At 49.6% G+C, this 17,169-nt stretch overlaps 1 protein-coding gene across 1 annotated transcript in view; it reads right to left on the minus strand.

Annotated features, from left to right (window-relative positions):
• Positions 1-16,757, minus strand: part of WNT9A (Wnt family member 9A) — a 53,067-nt gene extending 36,310 nt beyond the window's left edge. The window contains exon 1 of the mRNA XM_072328678.1: positions 16,570-16,757. Coding sequence (XP_072184779.1) covers positions 16,570-16,664 — 95 coding nt within the window. The 5' untranslated portion in view covers positions 16,665-16,757. The remainder of the gene's footprint in view (positions 1-16,569) is intronic.
• Positions 16,758-17,169: the final 412 nt, after the last annotated feature.

The following is a 17,169-nucleotide window of genomic DNA, read 5'->3' on the forward strand; positions in this document are numbered from 1 at the left end:
GGGAGTTTTTCACCCAGAGGGTGGTGACGCACTGGAACAGGTTGCCCAAGGAGGCTGTGGATGCCCCATCCCTGCAGGCATTCAAGGCCAGGCTGGATGCAGCTCTGGGCAGCCTGGTCTGGTGGTTGGTGACCCTGCACATAGTAGGGGGGTGGAACTGGGTGAGCATTGTGGGCCTTTGCAACCCAGGCCATTCTATGATATCGGTAACAAGCTCTCATCTACTTCAAAGCTGGCAAGAAGCAAAGTCAACTTAATCAATGGAAATGGCGCCTTAGGAAGGAAAATTAAGCTCAAATAACACAAAGATGAGAGGAAGTCTTTCTACCTGAACTCTGTAATATAATTTCTTTGTGAATCAAAAGCATTCTTCACATTGGAATTTTCCTCCAAGTTACAGAGGGTTTGTAACTAATTAAAAAACCCCTCCAAGTTTCCAAAGTATTTCAAGCAATAAAACCCAGGTTACAGCCTGAAAATAAATCATAACAGTAATATGCGCACACTTGGGAGGGGGGGGGGAAGGGGAGGGTAAGATATAAACCAACACTGGAAAAATCTTACACATCGTGCAGCCAAAATGCCAGTTGATACATGTCACATTTGGGCGCTCCAGGCAACGCTATCACAATGGCTAATAGAGGCAGGCAGAGCTCCAAGAGGAATGCCCAAAGGCAGATGCTCCCTGGAGCCTCAGATAATGGCGATGGCATCCCAGGCCTTTGCTGAAGCTTTCACACACGTTCAGCTCCTCGAGCAGCATAGCAAGCAGAAGGAAGGCTGCGACCTTTCAGACGTTGTTACTGGCTAATCCTCCTGGAAGGAGGGCCTCAGAAAACATTTAGATTGAAGCATCCGTGAGATTAAGATGTTTATCCGTCTTGCATTTTGCACATTTAGGATGTCAGAGTCTCCTGGCTGCAAGAACCCAGGAGGACCAGGGGCCAAGAAAGAACCAACGACTCAGGCAAAGGGGAAGGTTAGCAACGCTAACGAGTGCTTTGTGTTTGCTAGAAACCTGTCATCAGTCTGCAAATAACAGAGTAAAACACAATCAGGAGAGATTTTTCCCCAGATGGAAATACCTTTAGCAGCTGAGTTGACAGATCTATGGGGCGTAACAAGAACCAAGCATAACGTGAGGGTTGCTCCCCGCTAAAACTTTCCAGGTGTTTACATCTGGCTGCAGCCAAAAGTGCCGTGAACCCCGTGAGATCACTCCAGCCTAGCAAAAGCTCAAAGCCACCTCAGCACAAACGGTAGGAAGGAGGTCAAACAGCCCCTGCTGTGGTGGGAGATACTGTGTTAGCGACCACACAGAGACAGAGGTCTCCTCTCAACCCTAGACTGGAAGGGAATCTGGCACCAGAATCACAGAATCATTTGAGTTGGAAGGGACCAGTAAAAGTCATCCAAGCCCAACTCCCCTGCAATAAGCAGGGACAGCCACAGCTCCATCAGGTGCTCAGAGCCCCACCTCCTGACACTGAACATCTCCAGGGATGGACATCCCACCACCCCTCTGGAGAACCTCTGCCTCACCACTCTTAACATAAAATAATTTTTCCTTATATCTAACCTAAATCTCTCCCTTTTCCCTTATCATTTGCAGCTTGCAAACTCCATGCACAGGAAGCTCATACCAGATATCAGATGAGAGGTTGCTTTGCTCCACCCCAGCACAGTCACACCAACCTAAAACTGCATCCAACCTCATAGCTCTGAGCAGGATGCTGCGTGGCAGGATAGCAGGGAACAAGTTAGCCAGTGCTTCTGAGGCTCAACAGTTCATGTGACTCAATTACAATGTTGGAAAGCCGGTCCCAGAACAAGGATGGTTCCCTATATGTTCCTACAGATGTCTGGATGCATCAAATGGACAAATGTATGGATGGAGGGAGATAATTTCAGGACATCATTGGACATGCCCCAGCAGGGCTTTGCAGCCTCCCCAAAATAGTCCTCATTGGTTTCACACTGAAGGCCCCAGAGCTTGCAAGGCAGGTTTAATTTTAGAGCGCACTCATCGGATTTGCTTACATAATTTTCTTGATTTGGAAGGCTTTCTATTTTCCTGAGTAAGAAAAGCTGCCCAAATTTATCACGTTGAGCCAAGGGCAGCTCACCCATAAGAACATTAAAATATATCGGCTGCAATTCTTTTAAAATTTGCATATTGTACTTAGGACTCAGAACAGCTTTAAAGAGTGAGATGGGAAAGAAGCCATTAGAATGGACAAATCCTTACCAAATTACACAGGCATCTAAGTGCAGAGGCCCACAGGGCACCCAGAAGCAGCTTAAAACAGGGCAGGAAGGGCTCAAGAACGTGCCAGTCTGGGTCCGTTAAGCAGGACATATAAAGAGAACACCATCTTACCATTAAACATGTGTTTCTAAGTACCCAAAAAGACTGTGGATGACACCAAGCTGTGTGGTGCAGACAACTTGACCTAGGGACAGGATGCCACTCAGAGAGACCCAGACAAGCTGAGCAGAGGACCTAGGAGAACCTCATGAGGTTCAACAAATCCAAGTGTGAGGTCGTCCACTTAGGTCATGGGAACCCCCACTATCAGCACCAGCTGGGGGAAGTCTTGGTTGTTTTTATCAATAAGGGCTGTGAAACATTGGCACAGGTTGCCCAGTAAGGTGGTGGAAGCTTCTTCCCTGTACACACCCAAGGTCAGGTTGGATGAGCGTCTAATTGATCTGCAGGTGTCCCTTTTTACTGCAGGGAGTCAGACCAAATGACCCTTAAGGATCCCTTCTACCTCAAATGATTAGGTGCTGCCCATGCTGTCATTTAGCAGAAGAGCTCAGCCAGCAATGTCTGTTGGATAACCCAGTCCTCATAGGCAGAAATTCAGTCCTGTTCAGATCCTTCATTCACTCCTCCACCTCCTCAGATGGTTATAGCAAGAATCCAAGTTCAATGGTACACAATCAACGACATGAAATAACAAAAAGCCATATAACCCTCTCCGCAATAATTCAACGCTTGACTTTTGCTCCCAGTTCTGATATTGTTAAGCTCATTTCCAAAGGTGAACATTTTCTAAGCAAATAGGTTCTAGTCCTCTGGTCAAGTCATAGGATCAGAAAGACGTGGTCAACTCCCACAGCCTGCAGCCAAACCAAGGAAACCCCACAGACCCCATGGATACCTCAACACAGCATCTCTCACACCACAGGATCACAGGAATGATGATTTAGATGATATTATGTTTCTCTCCCTACTGAAAACTCACTAGAAGAGCCAGCTCCAGCATCCATTCATTCCTTCACCATTCTGCCCAATGATGATATAATGCACAATGGAAGAAGCTGCAATCTCAAGCAGGATTGTTTAGTTTATTAAATCACTTAATGCTGCCCCAGGGGCATCGAAGAAGAGAGTAGATACAGCTCTGACATATATGGTGGGGATGGGTTGGGGTTGGACTTGATCTTAGAGGTCTTCTCCACTTTGAGTGATTCTACAAAGGCAGCATCGCCTCCAAATGAAGACTGGCACCTTGGTGACACATCTCCTTTCAGCAAGGCCTCAGTATTCTCTCGGAAATGGAGTCAGCAACTTTGCTGCTTACGCCAGCAGTTATATTCTTTTCAGTACCGCCCAGAGCAATAGACCCCAGAAGAGATGCTAAAGGTGAGGTTAATGGCCTCGCACCTTAAAAGCGCAACTACAGCTCGACTGAGGTGCTCAGAGATGTCTTTGTACACTGCACTGGAGCTGGACTAGATGGTCCTTAAACCTTCTTCCAACTCAATTCCACGCTTAAGCATCCCATAGCGCTGAATTCATTAGATATAACCACCAAAACAGAAGACCATAGCTTTACATTGCTGCTGCAGGAAATTGAGCCAGAAACTAAATGTAATGCAGGACTACATCAGCAAATATCCATGTACTCATTGCATGCACCTCACAGGCAAGCTTGAAGATGACTGGAGTCTAAAAGCAGCACAGGGATATAGTAGCACTGACAGCAAAGCAGCAACATCCAAAATGTTATATGCTTCAGTGGGGACAGCAGCATCTCTCCGTCCTTCCCTTTGGGAAGCAGAGCTAAGGGGTCAGGATGATGGAAATAAATTGTTGATGTTTGCCTCTGTTATTCAGTAGTATTATCCCTAATCAATATTGGGAGGATTCCTCTCTGCCTCCCAGCACACACATCATCCAATGGGTAAACCCCATGAGAAAACTCCTGTCCGGCTCCACTCTCTCCAAAGCAAGAATTACCTTCCATAGTTATAAAGGCAATTTCTCATTCAAATTTCAGGTGAAACGGAGATTGAGCACTTTTTGCCACCACAGCTCATCTTCAAGAGGAAACGTGCTGCTGGTGAAGCACTGCCATTCTATCCAGCAGAGGAAAACCCACGCGACCCACTGCCCTGCATTTAAGGAAAAAAAAGGAAAAAGGGAAAAAAGCACAGAGGAAAGGACAAACATCTCTACAGGACTCTGTCCAGGTACTTTAAGTCACTGACACAGCACAGGAGCTGGTTCACACGTTAGCCTGGCAATGCGCATGTAGCTCTGACTCTGAGAGGCTGACTGTATTCACCATCTGTAAGGGGACACTCCAGCAAGGCTAATAGGAATGAATTCAGCACAGGAATGCAAAGTGGGGTGGTTAAACCACATCAGCTCTGAAGGACAGCCTCCGCACTGGGCTCTGAAGTGCTCTTAATTCAGTTTAGCCTGATTTGCACTGAAATCAAGTGTGTTAAAGTGAATTAAGGCTCTTTAATCCCTAAGGAGAGCGTTTCCACCGGGGCTAGTTAAGAGTAATTGAACTAATCCACTTTAAAAGTCAGTTCGGATTAGTTGTGCTAAGTGGCTGTGCAGATGAGGCCGGGGAGCACGGACTGTCTGGAGCATGCAATAACCACATCAATCTGCCTCTGGGAGGACAGCTAGAGCCACGCTATTTTGCTTTGCAAAGGCTGGGAGTGCTCCAAGACACTCAAACAAGGCTACTGTAATAGAAATGTCTACTTGTGCTTGACAGGTGCCATCTGGTTGCAAGCAGAGGCATTTTCCACATGTATTTTCTCTGCATGCCACATATGCAGGGTATGGCCAAAGGGATGCTGTTTTTATGGGCAGCTAAGGGAAACTGGGCTGGTGCTCCAAGATGTTTTGGCACCTCTTATCCAGGCCACGCTCAGAACTCACTAGCGGTGGCCACCCCACCCCTCGTCCCATCAGAAGACACAATGGGCTCAGCATATTGAACCTGTCTCCACCCCATGTTAACAACTATAGGCTGCTGCCTTCCCATCTGATGCTATCACATCTACCTCAACTCCTATGAGGAGATGCACTTCACACCCCAGATTTTCAACAGCTTGGAGCAAAATGACTTCAGCCCCCCCAACAGAACCAGGGAAGGTAAGAAGGGGCATCTGCCCCCCATTACCTCTTTGCTGCTGCAGGCAGAAGCACCAGCCCAGTCTCCATGCAAATTTTGCCTTTCTAGGAAAGCAATGAGCCCCTGCTTGATCCCAACCCCTTCTTCCCCCAGCTAAGAATAATCCCCCCAGCTGCTGTTTGATTTACACATTGCCATGGACGCAGTGTTTTTATCGGGTAGATACACAGGGGGAGAGGGAGCAAGCCTGCGTGTGTTCGTTCTAGTTAATGTTTCCTGTGTGGTTCAAGCTGTTATGCCTCCAGGTATGTTTATTTCACTACTTCAGCAAACCAGCAGACTTTTTAATGGAACTGTTGATATTTTTCCTGGCTGCTGCTCCTCCTGGAGAGGCGAGGCAGTGTACGAACAGAGTTCATTCCTCACCCCAGCCTGGAGCTGCTCCGCTCCTCCTGGGACTGCGGGGAATTGAAGGTTTCCATTGCACTGGTCAGATTTCTTCCTTTGCCAGCCTTCAAGTTTTAGATACACAGAGGCGCTCAGGCAGCTGACAGTAGTAAGAGCAACGCACTGACAGTGCTCTACGCAAGGGCAGCAGCTGCACAAAATCTATCCATGCATCCCCCAGAGCCATGCAGGGAGAAAAGAGAGGGGGCAACTTCCCCCTAAAATGAAGCCTCGGCTACAAGGCTTGTTTCAGAGGCAGATCTTTCAGGCTGAAGCCGGGGCTTTTCCTGCTTCTTAGAAATTCAGAGGTCACCAAGCAAACAGTGGTTTCCCAATACATTTTTTCATGGCACCTCCTTTTAAAGCTGCAATAGAAGGAGTAACCTCAGCCTCATCAGAAGGTTCTGCTTCATCAGGCACTTAAACACCAGCGTTCTTTAGAATCATTAAGGTAGGAAAGACCTTTAAGGTCATCCTACCCAATCATCAAACTATGTCTGTGACCACCCTAGACCACGTCCCTCAGTGCTACATCTCCATAGTTCTTGACCACCTCCAGGGATGGTGACCCCACCACCTCCCAGGGCAACCTGATCCAATGCCTGACCAGTCTCTGAAAATAATTTGTTCCTAATATCCAACCTGAACCACACCTCCCAACACAGAGCAATTTAAAGCCATTACCTCATGTCCTATCAAAAGCATGGTCCATAGCCCAATCCAAGAGACACGCACCAAGTCCCTGACTCTGTTCAGAGACTCCTCTCAGTAACATCCCTGATGTAAAAAGCTGGAATACCCTGAGCTTTAGGCACATACCCAAAACCATGCAGGTGATGGGAGCACGGGCATCATGCATGTAGTAATAAGTCACCCAAAGTCTCTGAATATGTTCAGATGGATCAGAAACCAGTTGGAAATGCTTAATTTGCATCACTTGGAAGATAACAGTGTAAGCAGACCCGCACAAGCACCTGTTTGGATAAGGCTACCATCTGCCCCACGTTGAGTTCTGGCTAGCAGAAAATGAAGCACAACACCGTGCAGAGCAACCCAGCAGTCTCACAGCACCCATCACTGAAGCAGGTGAGGTCAGCCCCCCATACTCATGCTAAGCCTCTGGATTTTCCTGAGTCAAAATGAGACAAGCCAGAAGACAGATACAGCCACCAGGGATCCAACACAGCCATACTAATAAACCATAAGAATCCACTGGATCTTTGGTTAGACCCTCTGGTTATTCAGCTCAAGCAGCTGCTTCACCTCTGGCCTGTCAGATGAGCTTGCTAACCACAGACAGGGAAATAGCTCCCAACAGGGGCTGAAAACACCTCTGCCCCCTCCCACTTTTGCTTACAGGAAGGCCCAGAGATGCAGAAAGAGCTGTGCTATTAGTTTGCCAGGTATTTCAAGATCTCACCTTACACTGGGAAAGGATTAGGGCAAGGAAGGAATTTTGTCAAGATTAAGCAAAACAAGTCAGTTCTGTTAAATAAAGTATCAGTTTTGGTCAACTGTCCCCAGAGGGGTTTGGGCTTCAAGATCGGGTTTCTTGGAGGAGGAGATGGGCAGCCCCCAAGGGCTTACAGCAGCCTGAAAGCTGAACTCTGAGCTGTGCCACTGCACTGCCATCAATGGCTCTGAGAGAGGTCTGCATAGCCAATGCCACTAAGACAGAGCAAAAAGGATTTGCCCACACTGGGGGCCATACTGAACACAGCAACACTCAGCTGTTTCCCAGCTGGCCACATACAAGGGAGTAGCTCAGCACATTAGGCTGCTCTAAGGTGCAGGGGCACTCAGAGCTGCAGCCATACAGATGCCCATACATCTTAAGAGGGATACCAGAAGTCACTGCTGAGGAAACTGAATGAGGTACCCCAGCTTCCTCTTACCTGGTTGGCTTCAGGTGCTCATGTCTGAGAACTGAGCTAAGAACTATCAACACTGCGACCTCCAAGCTTAACCAAGCTCACAAGTGAAGTGGAAGCACATTTTGTTTGGTTATTTTTTTGCCTGCCAAGTACTTTGCAATGCCCTCACCCAAGCTTCCATTGCTTAGGGTCCCATACAAAACACGACTTGTGCCCATGCAATCAGAAGACTATGAAATTCAAGCAGGATTTCATAGAACCATTAAGGTTTGGAAAGATCTCCAAGGTCCCCAAGTCTACCCCCAACCCACCATGTCCCTCAATGCCACATCTCCAAGGCTCTTAAATACATCTAGGAACAGTAACTCCACCACCTCCATGGGCAGCCTGTGCCAATGCTGCCTCTGAGATGTTTTACCTAATATCCAACCTGATATTTACAGATCTACAACTGGGAGTTAGCTGCAGGCAGCCCATCAGCACCATTCCTCAGTAACCAGCTGGGGAGCCTACAAAAGATGACAGCAAACAAGTCACGAGCAACATGCCAGGCCATGCACATCACTTCAGAGCAGGCACTCCTGTAACACCAACCAAAGCCAAGCCTACAAGAAGGGTCAACCAGCGAGCACCAGTGCACTCCCACACACCCCTTAGCAGCATGCTCCCCACGTGCAGGGATGGAGAAGCTGTCACCTACTGAGTGATGGCAGCAGGGAGCATTAGAACACTCATTGGAGGTGCAATTTAACAGGTAACCACTCACTTTGAAAGGAGGCTGGGGCAGGTATATTTCCAAAGAGGTAGGAGAGCCCACAAAAGCTGATGTTTTCAAAGAGTTGGGACCAGTTCATTGACAAGAACTTGGGGTGCTCAAGAAACAGAAGCTAGAAATCCAGTGTCAACTATAGACACCAAGCATAAAGGTAATTCAGTTCATTTGGGAAACCCATCTCACCTAATCACACATTACATATAGAAGCCTCACCCAAGAATTACCATCATTTGCACCTGAATGTTTTATTTCTTCCATCCTTATAGTCCAGAACAATTAAGCAAAGAGGAGATGGTTCTTTAATTCATGAGCTCACCTTCCCCAGAAGGACATGGTCTTGGAAACAGAAGGTCTTGACCCTACCTGCTCTACAGTTTGATCTCAGAGGTTTCCCAACAGCAGATCAAGGCCCTGGCTCAACACCTGCCCATTCCCCCCAACACCTTCTCAGCCAGAGAACAGGGCCATTTGACACAGTTTTAAGCTAAGCTCAGAGATCCCTATGTGCATCTCAGCACATCATTCACTTCAAGAGGAAATCACATGTTGCCGTGCAACACAAGAAACTACCCCCTGCTATGCACATCATGCAGCCCATTATGTTACTTCAGTCTCTGGAGCACTCTGAGCAGTTCTTCCAAGAAAGGAAACTTTTACTGCCATTGTGAAAGTTGTCTGGCTATCCAATTAATGCTATTTTAATGAGCTAGACTAAATGAATCTGCTCATAAAACTCATGCCAGCTCCCATACTTCATGACATCTCATCAACGTGAGCCACACACTCCATGCTACCTTCCAGCCAGCACAGACTCAGCATTAACGTGGAACACTGTTGAGTTTGCATGTTCTACAGAGGGTGTATCAAAGTGCTGTTTTACTCTACGTTCTTCCCAAAGGACGAGTTTAAGGTTCTTTTTTTTAACCCATCACCCACCTTCAGCAGCTCAACCAGCAAATATTCCCCCCACCCAACAGAAGAAGGATTTAAGGTCACAAACAGACTGAAGATCACACAGAACATTCAGGAGCTGTTTGATCCATTAGAAACACACACACACACACACACACAAACACACAAAAGAAAACCTATTCTGATATTTTGTTCTGTTGCAAAGAACTCTATCAGCTAAAGCAAATCCCCTACCTGCTGTGTTTGACCATGTAGTCACAAAATACTCCCTGTTCCACTTAGCACACTGCAAACACGCATTACAATAAAATGTAAAGCTTACCGAGCTGATAAACTTCATGAGTGTATTTTATGACAGTATCTTAAGAGATAAGGCTCATTAGCACTTTACAGCCACGATGTGAGGGAACCTTAAAAATCCACTGTTAAACAGGGAGAAAGAAGGGTTGAAAACTTGAAACCAGGTGTCAAAAAAAAGTCCTACGGGTTGTTAACCCTTTCCATCCAGCACCATCATTTCTAGCTCCTCCCAAGCTCAGCCAGCACTGGTCCAGGTCCTGCAGCAAGGACAGCAGTCCCACATCAGTGTTTCACAACACAAGCTGCTGCTCTCTTCTGCTTAAGAGCTTCTCAGATGGAGAAAACAATGGCATCAATATGTCACAAGCCTCTGGAGAGCTTTTCTAGCTGCACAATTAAGGCTGTTTCTTACACTGGGGAGCTGGAGGCCTGGCACAGAGCACCCAGAAGCCAGGAACATCAGAGCTCTTGGATTGCTTCTACACCACACACCCTTGGGAAAACACTGAGAATCTGGCAGGTTCCCGCCTGTCAGGGGCTGGGAATAAGGGGTTAGTTTGTACTTTAACACAAACTCCTCAAGTGCCATTCTACCCATAGTGCTGGCTTCAGGAGATAGCTGCAGCTGTATGGTCGGGCATGAAGAGCCTCCTCATTCAACAGTTGAAAGACATTTTAGAGCTTCAAGTCCTCTCCCATCAAACACACCAACCATTAGGGTAGAGAAATCCTATAAGTACTCTACAGACCTCAAGTGATCTGAGATCTAACCCACATGCTGAAGGTACCATGGTGCCCCATGTAATCGGAGCAGAGGATCCACATAGACCTTCACACAGGAGAAGTCCTCACCCCTCTGGTAGTCTGACCTACTGATCGACACTCAAGATGCTTCTTCCACAAGGATACTCCAAATGAGAACTCTTCAAACACTCCTCAAGCTATAAAGCTTCTTTCCAACCTAAAACTCCTCTTAAGAAGAGGGATTCACAGGGATGTGAAGTGGGAGACTGCACAGTCAGAAGATGCTCGTACTTTTGAGCTTTCTGGGTCCCACCAGCCCCCTACAGCTCTGCACAGGAACCATCTTGTGCAGTGGGAGCACCGGTGATGCTCTGCTCTCAGTACCACCTCTGGTGCTCTGACCTCTCCACACACACACTGATAACTTAGCTCAGCATGGCTTCTGCTTTGGCCTATCTAACATAAAAGTAACAATAATAATCAATAATGAGCATCCCATTGGATTCCCCACACCTTCACTTAACCCTCCCCCTTGCCAATCCCACAGCCTAATTCAATTACCTACCACTGAATATGCCTTAAGGCAATTCTCATTACTCTGCGATAAAGCACAAGGCCTTTAATTATTAAACACTCATGGGCTTTTCATGTTGGGGTTGTGGGGCTGGACTCCCTTTTATTGTTGTTAGCAGCTTCCAGAAAGCAAGTTAATCATTGACCAGGTCTTTCACCAAGCGACCAGAGTCCTATAGATCCCTGGTCTCCAGTTCTGCATCAGCAGGCACACTAGGGGAAGTCAACAGCTGCCTCCTGCTTTGCCAAGTATACATTTAATCCTTAACAAGTCATCTTCTACCCCAGGAGTCATCTGTAGCATTGGAGTCCCAACCAAAACATGCACTATTCAAGCTATGTACGACACTTATCCTTATGCTCAGTTCAGAAAATGGCAGTACATCCTTCCGGAGAAGGGAAGCTGAGCTTCCCTCACATCTCAAACAGAGTGAATCCAATGCATGAGACCAGTACCTACTAAACTGGTGTGGCAAAAGTTCTGCTCCATCCTCTGCTTGCAATGCAGGGAGCTTCCAGTTTCCTCCTATAACGTAGAGCTATGCTGCATGCTCCTGGGCTTGTTATCACACCTACAGCCCTTTCCAGTAGACCCAGTGCCACTTTCAAAGTACCTACAAAGCAAATGCTTCTTCTGAGCATGAGGTTTCCATCCTCAAAGAAACAAGTTTCAGGTCAGATAGTTGGAACAGCTTCTCTTCTGAAAGAGCAGTGATGCATCAGCACAGGCTGCCCTGGGAATGGTGGAATCACCACTGATGGACATGGCCATTGAGCACAGTGGGGGTGGATTGGGGCTGGACTTGGAGATCTTAGAAGTCTTTCCCAACCTTCATGATTCTACAACTCACACGGCTCTAAAGGAGCAGGGAAAGCAGCCAAGCCCATCTTCTCTACAACAAGCAAAACCAGAAACTCAGCACAAATCCAACACCACCATCTCAGAGAAAGCAGACTAACTCCTTGCATTGCAGTGGGATGGCCCTCCAGCCTCCCCATTGCTCCAGCTGTGCCTGACAGCTGCATTCCTCTCTCCCTGCCCCAACCCAGGTTTTGTTGTTGGGCCGTGCTGTGAACCAGCTGCTCCGTCTCAGCCACGTCAGGGACAGCCAGCATGTCTGGAAAGCACAGCAAGGCAGTCTGGCTCCGGGTGGCTTCCCAGGAATTCATAGCACTCAGAGCTGCAGGGTGGGTGCATGGCCCCACACTACCATCAAGTGACAGGTAGAGAAATTCTTGGCATGTGACAGCCATGTGAGTACCTCCTCCTCTGGAGATATTTAAGGCCCATCTGGATGCTTTCCTGTGCAACCTACAGTAGTGAGCTGCTTTAGCAGGGGGTTGGACTGGGGATCTCCAGAGGTCCCTTCCAACACCTACAGTTCTGCATCAGCAGGATGAGGCAGCACCCACAGGTGGCATTCCAGCTGATGCCATGTACTTGCAGTGACCCTGCTGAGAAGCTCGTGCTAGCTCACTTCTCCCAAAAGCCACTCCATCAGGACAGCCACCAGCTCATGGATACCCATCCAGTTCACTACCCATGAGTTATGGCTGCGAACTGAAGAGCACGTCCCACTTCATCAAATCACCGAGGTTGGAAAGGGCTACTAAGATCACCAAGTTCAACTGCCCACCTACACCAATCTTGTCCACTAACCACTGTCCCATCTCCATGATTCTCCAACACCTCCAGGGACGGTGACCCCACCACCTTCCTGAGCAGCCTGTGCCAATGCATCACTATTCTAAGTTCTCCATATCAACCAACCTCAGCCTCCCCAGTGCAACTTAAGGCCACCGCCTCTCATCCTGTTGCTGTTACCTGGGAGCAGAGGCCAATCCCCACCTCACTACAACCACCTTTCAGGGATCTGCAGGGAGCAATGAGGACCCCCCCTGAGGAGCTTCCTCTTTCCCAGATCAAACAATCCCAGCTCCCCTAACCATGCTTCAGAAGACACCCCCTGTCCCCAGTAGCACCCATAGCTCAGGCATCAGACCTGCACCCACCATAGGCACTGCACACTTCCTGCACCAAAAACCCCACCGTGCAGTACTGTATCACTCTCAGTAGCAATGCATTGGTAAATTAGGGCAAGCTATGCTCCCCTCCCTCCCTCTCCCCCACGCAAGCATTTCAGGGTTCCTGTTGCCTGCGTGCAGGGTACGGATCAGTTACATTTATGAAGAACATTGCAATCTGTCAATATAAACACTATGTAAGCATGAGCCACTGGTAACATTACTACCGTCTTGACAAGTGTTTGCAGAGGGGGCAGAGCTGCCCAGCTCATTTTGGGGCCAGAGGAAAGCAGAGCAAAACCCCTGAGCTGCAGAAAGCAACACTTCCAGCTAAAAATGAAGGGGAGGAAAGAAAAAAAGGGTATAACAAAATGGAGCCAGGCTGTAAATCAGAACACCCAGAAAGAAATAGAAGGGATTTGATTTATGGCCCCAACAGGTTGCAAGCTCAGAGCCACGGAGCAGACAGCTCAGGAAGGCAACGAGCTCCTTTCCAGCTCCCCATCTTGCACACACACTGAGATGAAGTCAATCAACCCTCCTGTCACCCCAGCACAGCTGATCTTGTCATCTGCCACCTCCAAAGCCCACCACCTCCAGCCCATAAAGGGAGGGACCCACACCCAGCACAGGAGAAGCAGAAAGGGGAGGAAAGTGAAATGCAATGCTTTCCAAGGGATCCCAGCAGTCTGGGGCTGCTCCAAGCAATCCCCATCAGCATGCTGTACTGTGGTGGAAATTAGCTTTAAGGCAGCCCAGCTGCAGAGGAGAAGGCTGAACACTGAGGCAGGTAGTGCACTGAAACAAGCAGATCTCAGGTGGGCTCCCCTCCAGTCAACGCTTCCCCTACAGGGTCAGCATAGACAGCACATCCCATACATGCTCCCACCCTGAAATGCATCCCTACCACCAAGCATCTCAGTGGGCAACTTCAAACCTATACAAGGCAGCTCCCGTATAGCTTTCCAAACATGCTTTCTCCTCTATAGGATCAGATGGGACTTCAGAGATGCTGCATCACATGCCCAAAGCCAGTCCATTCCTGCTGCTTACCCAGAGTTTGGGCTAATGGGTCCCTTCTGAATAGGTACCTACAGGGACTCACTCTGCTCTTTGAGCATCAGTGAGTGTGTCCCATCTGCACTATAGCTTCGCTGTACTTGAGGTCTGAGTCATCCTCCAGCACACCCCAACCAGGCAGCCTGCAGCTACAGCACATCTGCCCCCCCCAGCATCATAGACAGGCATAACTACACACTGATACAACCTCCTTATCATGTAGCCATGCCCAATTTCTATCGCCATGCACCAATTCCTTGACAGGCCACACTTCTGGAAACGCTGAATACCTTCCCTGAAATTAGACGTTGGGGATTGGGAAGAGATCACTACAGCTGTCCCTGTGCCCCATCAGGTTGCCAAGCCAAGCAGCCACAGTGTGACATCTGCCCACTGCCAGGGATGCTGACACCCAGAGCAGATAGTCCAGCAGGTCACTAGAGCATTGTGGTGGCTCTGATGACACTCTGGAGCATCTCACCCCGTGCCTGGAAGGGCTGGGATTATGAAGACCACTTCAGTATTCCAGTCCCTGCACAAACAAGGGGAGGATGCATGCAATTTTCATATATATTTTTCTTAAGAAATGATATATGCGAAGATTCACATTGGAATAAACACCTGGGGCAGATCCTCCCTGCACACAGCCACTTCTCTCTAAGCAGCAGCACAGCCAGAAGGTTGAATGCCAACGACTACATGGCACCTGCAGAAGCACCAAACCCCACCAGGGGTTATTCCCTCACATCCTCAACAAGGGGGACCTCTTGGAAGGACAAAGATCAGCAGCAGATGTTGCTTAGAGCCACAGCAGAGAAGCAGAGAGCAGCACAATTTGCATAAGCAAACCTCCCTGCACCACAGCAGCCTCAAAGCTCATCTGGCCAAGCACACATCTGGCAGCATCCCTTCTTTATTGCCAGCAAGGGAGTCTCAAAGCAGAAACCAGCAGCTGTCCTGGGACCTGGGGAATTACCCAGCCCAGTCAGGGCATCAGACCCTACAACACACTACGCTCTTTAAGTTCAAACCTACGCCAGCCCCCATGAGGCCAAATCCTAGAAGCCAAAAAATGACTGGAAGGAGTTACCTGCTGCATTACAGCAGATACCGGCACTGCTCGGATTAATGGGAAAGTTACAGCCAAGCTCCTTATGAGCCCCATCAGTCGCCAAGGCACAGCACAACTGCGCAGCGCTGGTGGTCTCCAGCAGACACACGAACTGTGGGGGAGAAGGGGGGGAGAAAAAAGGGCTTTCCCCAAAAACCTGCATGCACAGAACAGGCGGTTTCCTTGCAGCAAATGCAGCCCCAGCGGCAGGAAGTTAAACAGTACTCGAGTTGGAAAGAGAAGATGCGAAGTAGCCCTGTTTGGAAAAGCCTGCCAGACCACAAGCAACGGACAGGCTTCGACACCGGGATTTGTTTTACTGGAAAGAAGTGGGGGGAAAACCTCAAGACGTTCCCCTGGGGCCGGTCCAGTGGCTCCTACCAGCGGTCACAATGCAACATCCTAAAGAGAAGCAAGCAGCACCGTTCTACCACGGAAAAGAGAGTTAATGAGCTATTCACACCCCGCATTATGGAGTACCACCACCTATTTGGGGGTAAGATCTTTAAGACACACCCTACAGACACCCCAAAAAAAAGCACAGAGGAGCAGACAACACGCTAAAAGCCAATAGACCCTACGCTAAGAGGGAGATGGGGAGGTCAATTTCTGCAAGGCAGTAAAACGAAAGGATTAGAGGGTGTTTTTTTTATGGGGTTTTATAGGGGTTTACGGACTCCCCCAGCGCAGCCCCGGCCCGGACCGCGGATCCACCTGCGCAGCGGGCAACGGGAGCGGAGTTATAGCGCCCCCTGCCGGCCGCCCGGCAGCGCACAGGTGAGCGCTGCGGACAGCGGGATGCGGCGGCTCCGTACCCAACACAGGGAATTTCATCCCCCCCAAAGACTTTTTGGGAGGTAAATATCGGGACAGGATGGAGAGAGCAAGACGAAGATAGCAGCGTGGGTCCCCCGGTAAGAAAGAAAGAAGTTATTAGCCCCGTCGGAGCGATGGTGGGACCAATGAGTCTGCCGGCACCTGTGCTCAAGCAGAAGTTTAAAGCAAGAGGAGAGGGGAAATAAGTTTTGCGGGTGCTTTCTCTATTCCAATAGCACGGAAGCATCGGAAAAGAGCCGCCTGACCCGCTGCAAAGCTGGTGTTGCCTCCGGGTCTGCTTGGAACGTGGTGCGACCCGGGGGTAGCAAAAGGGGATGGGGGGGAATGAAGCGGTAGAGCTCAGATCCCGGGGACCCGCTGTCAGAGCGGGGTGGAGGGGATGAGCGGCACTTCCCGGCAGCAAGCAGCATCCTCGGAGGGATGGGGGGGGGGGGAGCAAGGTGCAAGCTACCCTTATTGCAATAGTAATAAATCACTTCTATAAAAAGAGCGAAAGGTTGCAGACTTCGGCCGCCGGGCACCTACCCGAAATAAGCGGCGGTGGGCCGCGGGGTGCAGGCGAGCAGCCCTAGAAGCGCGCAGGAGGAGAGCCATCCCAGCAGGACGTGTCCATCCAGCATCTTGCAGCGGCTCCGGCGCTGCTCATCTCGTTCCCCCGCCGCGCCCGCTACAGCCCCGCCGCCCGCGCCGCCTCTTATAGCGCGGCCGGAGGAGAGCGGCCGGCCGGCGGCGGGGCGGGGAGGGGCGGGGCCAAGAGGAGGGGGCGGGGCTATTGGGATTGAGGGATTGGGCCAAAGGGGGAGGGGGCGTGGCTTATGGGAGGGGGGCGTGGCTTGGGGCGGAGAGGGAGGAGGTGAGGACACGCCCACTTTGCTTCTAGGGGAGGGAGGAGGGAGGAGAGGGGACGGGTTGGGTGTCCCTGAGCTGAGTGGGGTTGGGGGTGCTGAGAGTGGGGTGTTGTGCAAAGGGGTGGGTGTGCAAGGGCTGGGTGTGCCACATGTGGGGTGTTGTGCAAGGGGGGGTGGGTGTGCAAAGGCTGATTGTGCCACATGTGGGGTCTTGTGCAAGGAGGATGGGTGTGCAAGGGCTGGGTGTGCCACGAGTGGGGTGTTGTGCAAGGGGGGG

This window comes from Excalfactoria chinensis, chromosome 2, assembly GCF_039878825.1.
Source record: "Excalfactoria chinensis isolate bCotChi1 chromosome 2, bCotChi1.hap2, whole genome shotgun sequence".
Lineage (NCBI taxonomy): Eukaryota > Metazoa > Chordata > Aves > Galliformes > Phasianidae > Excalfactoria > Excalfactoria chinensis.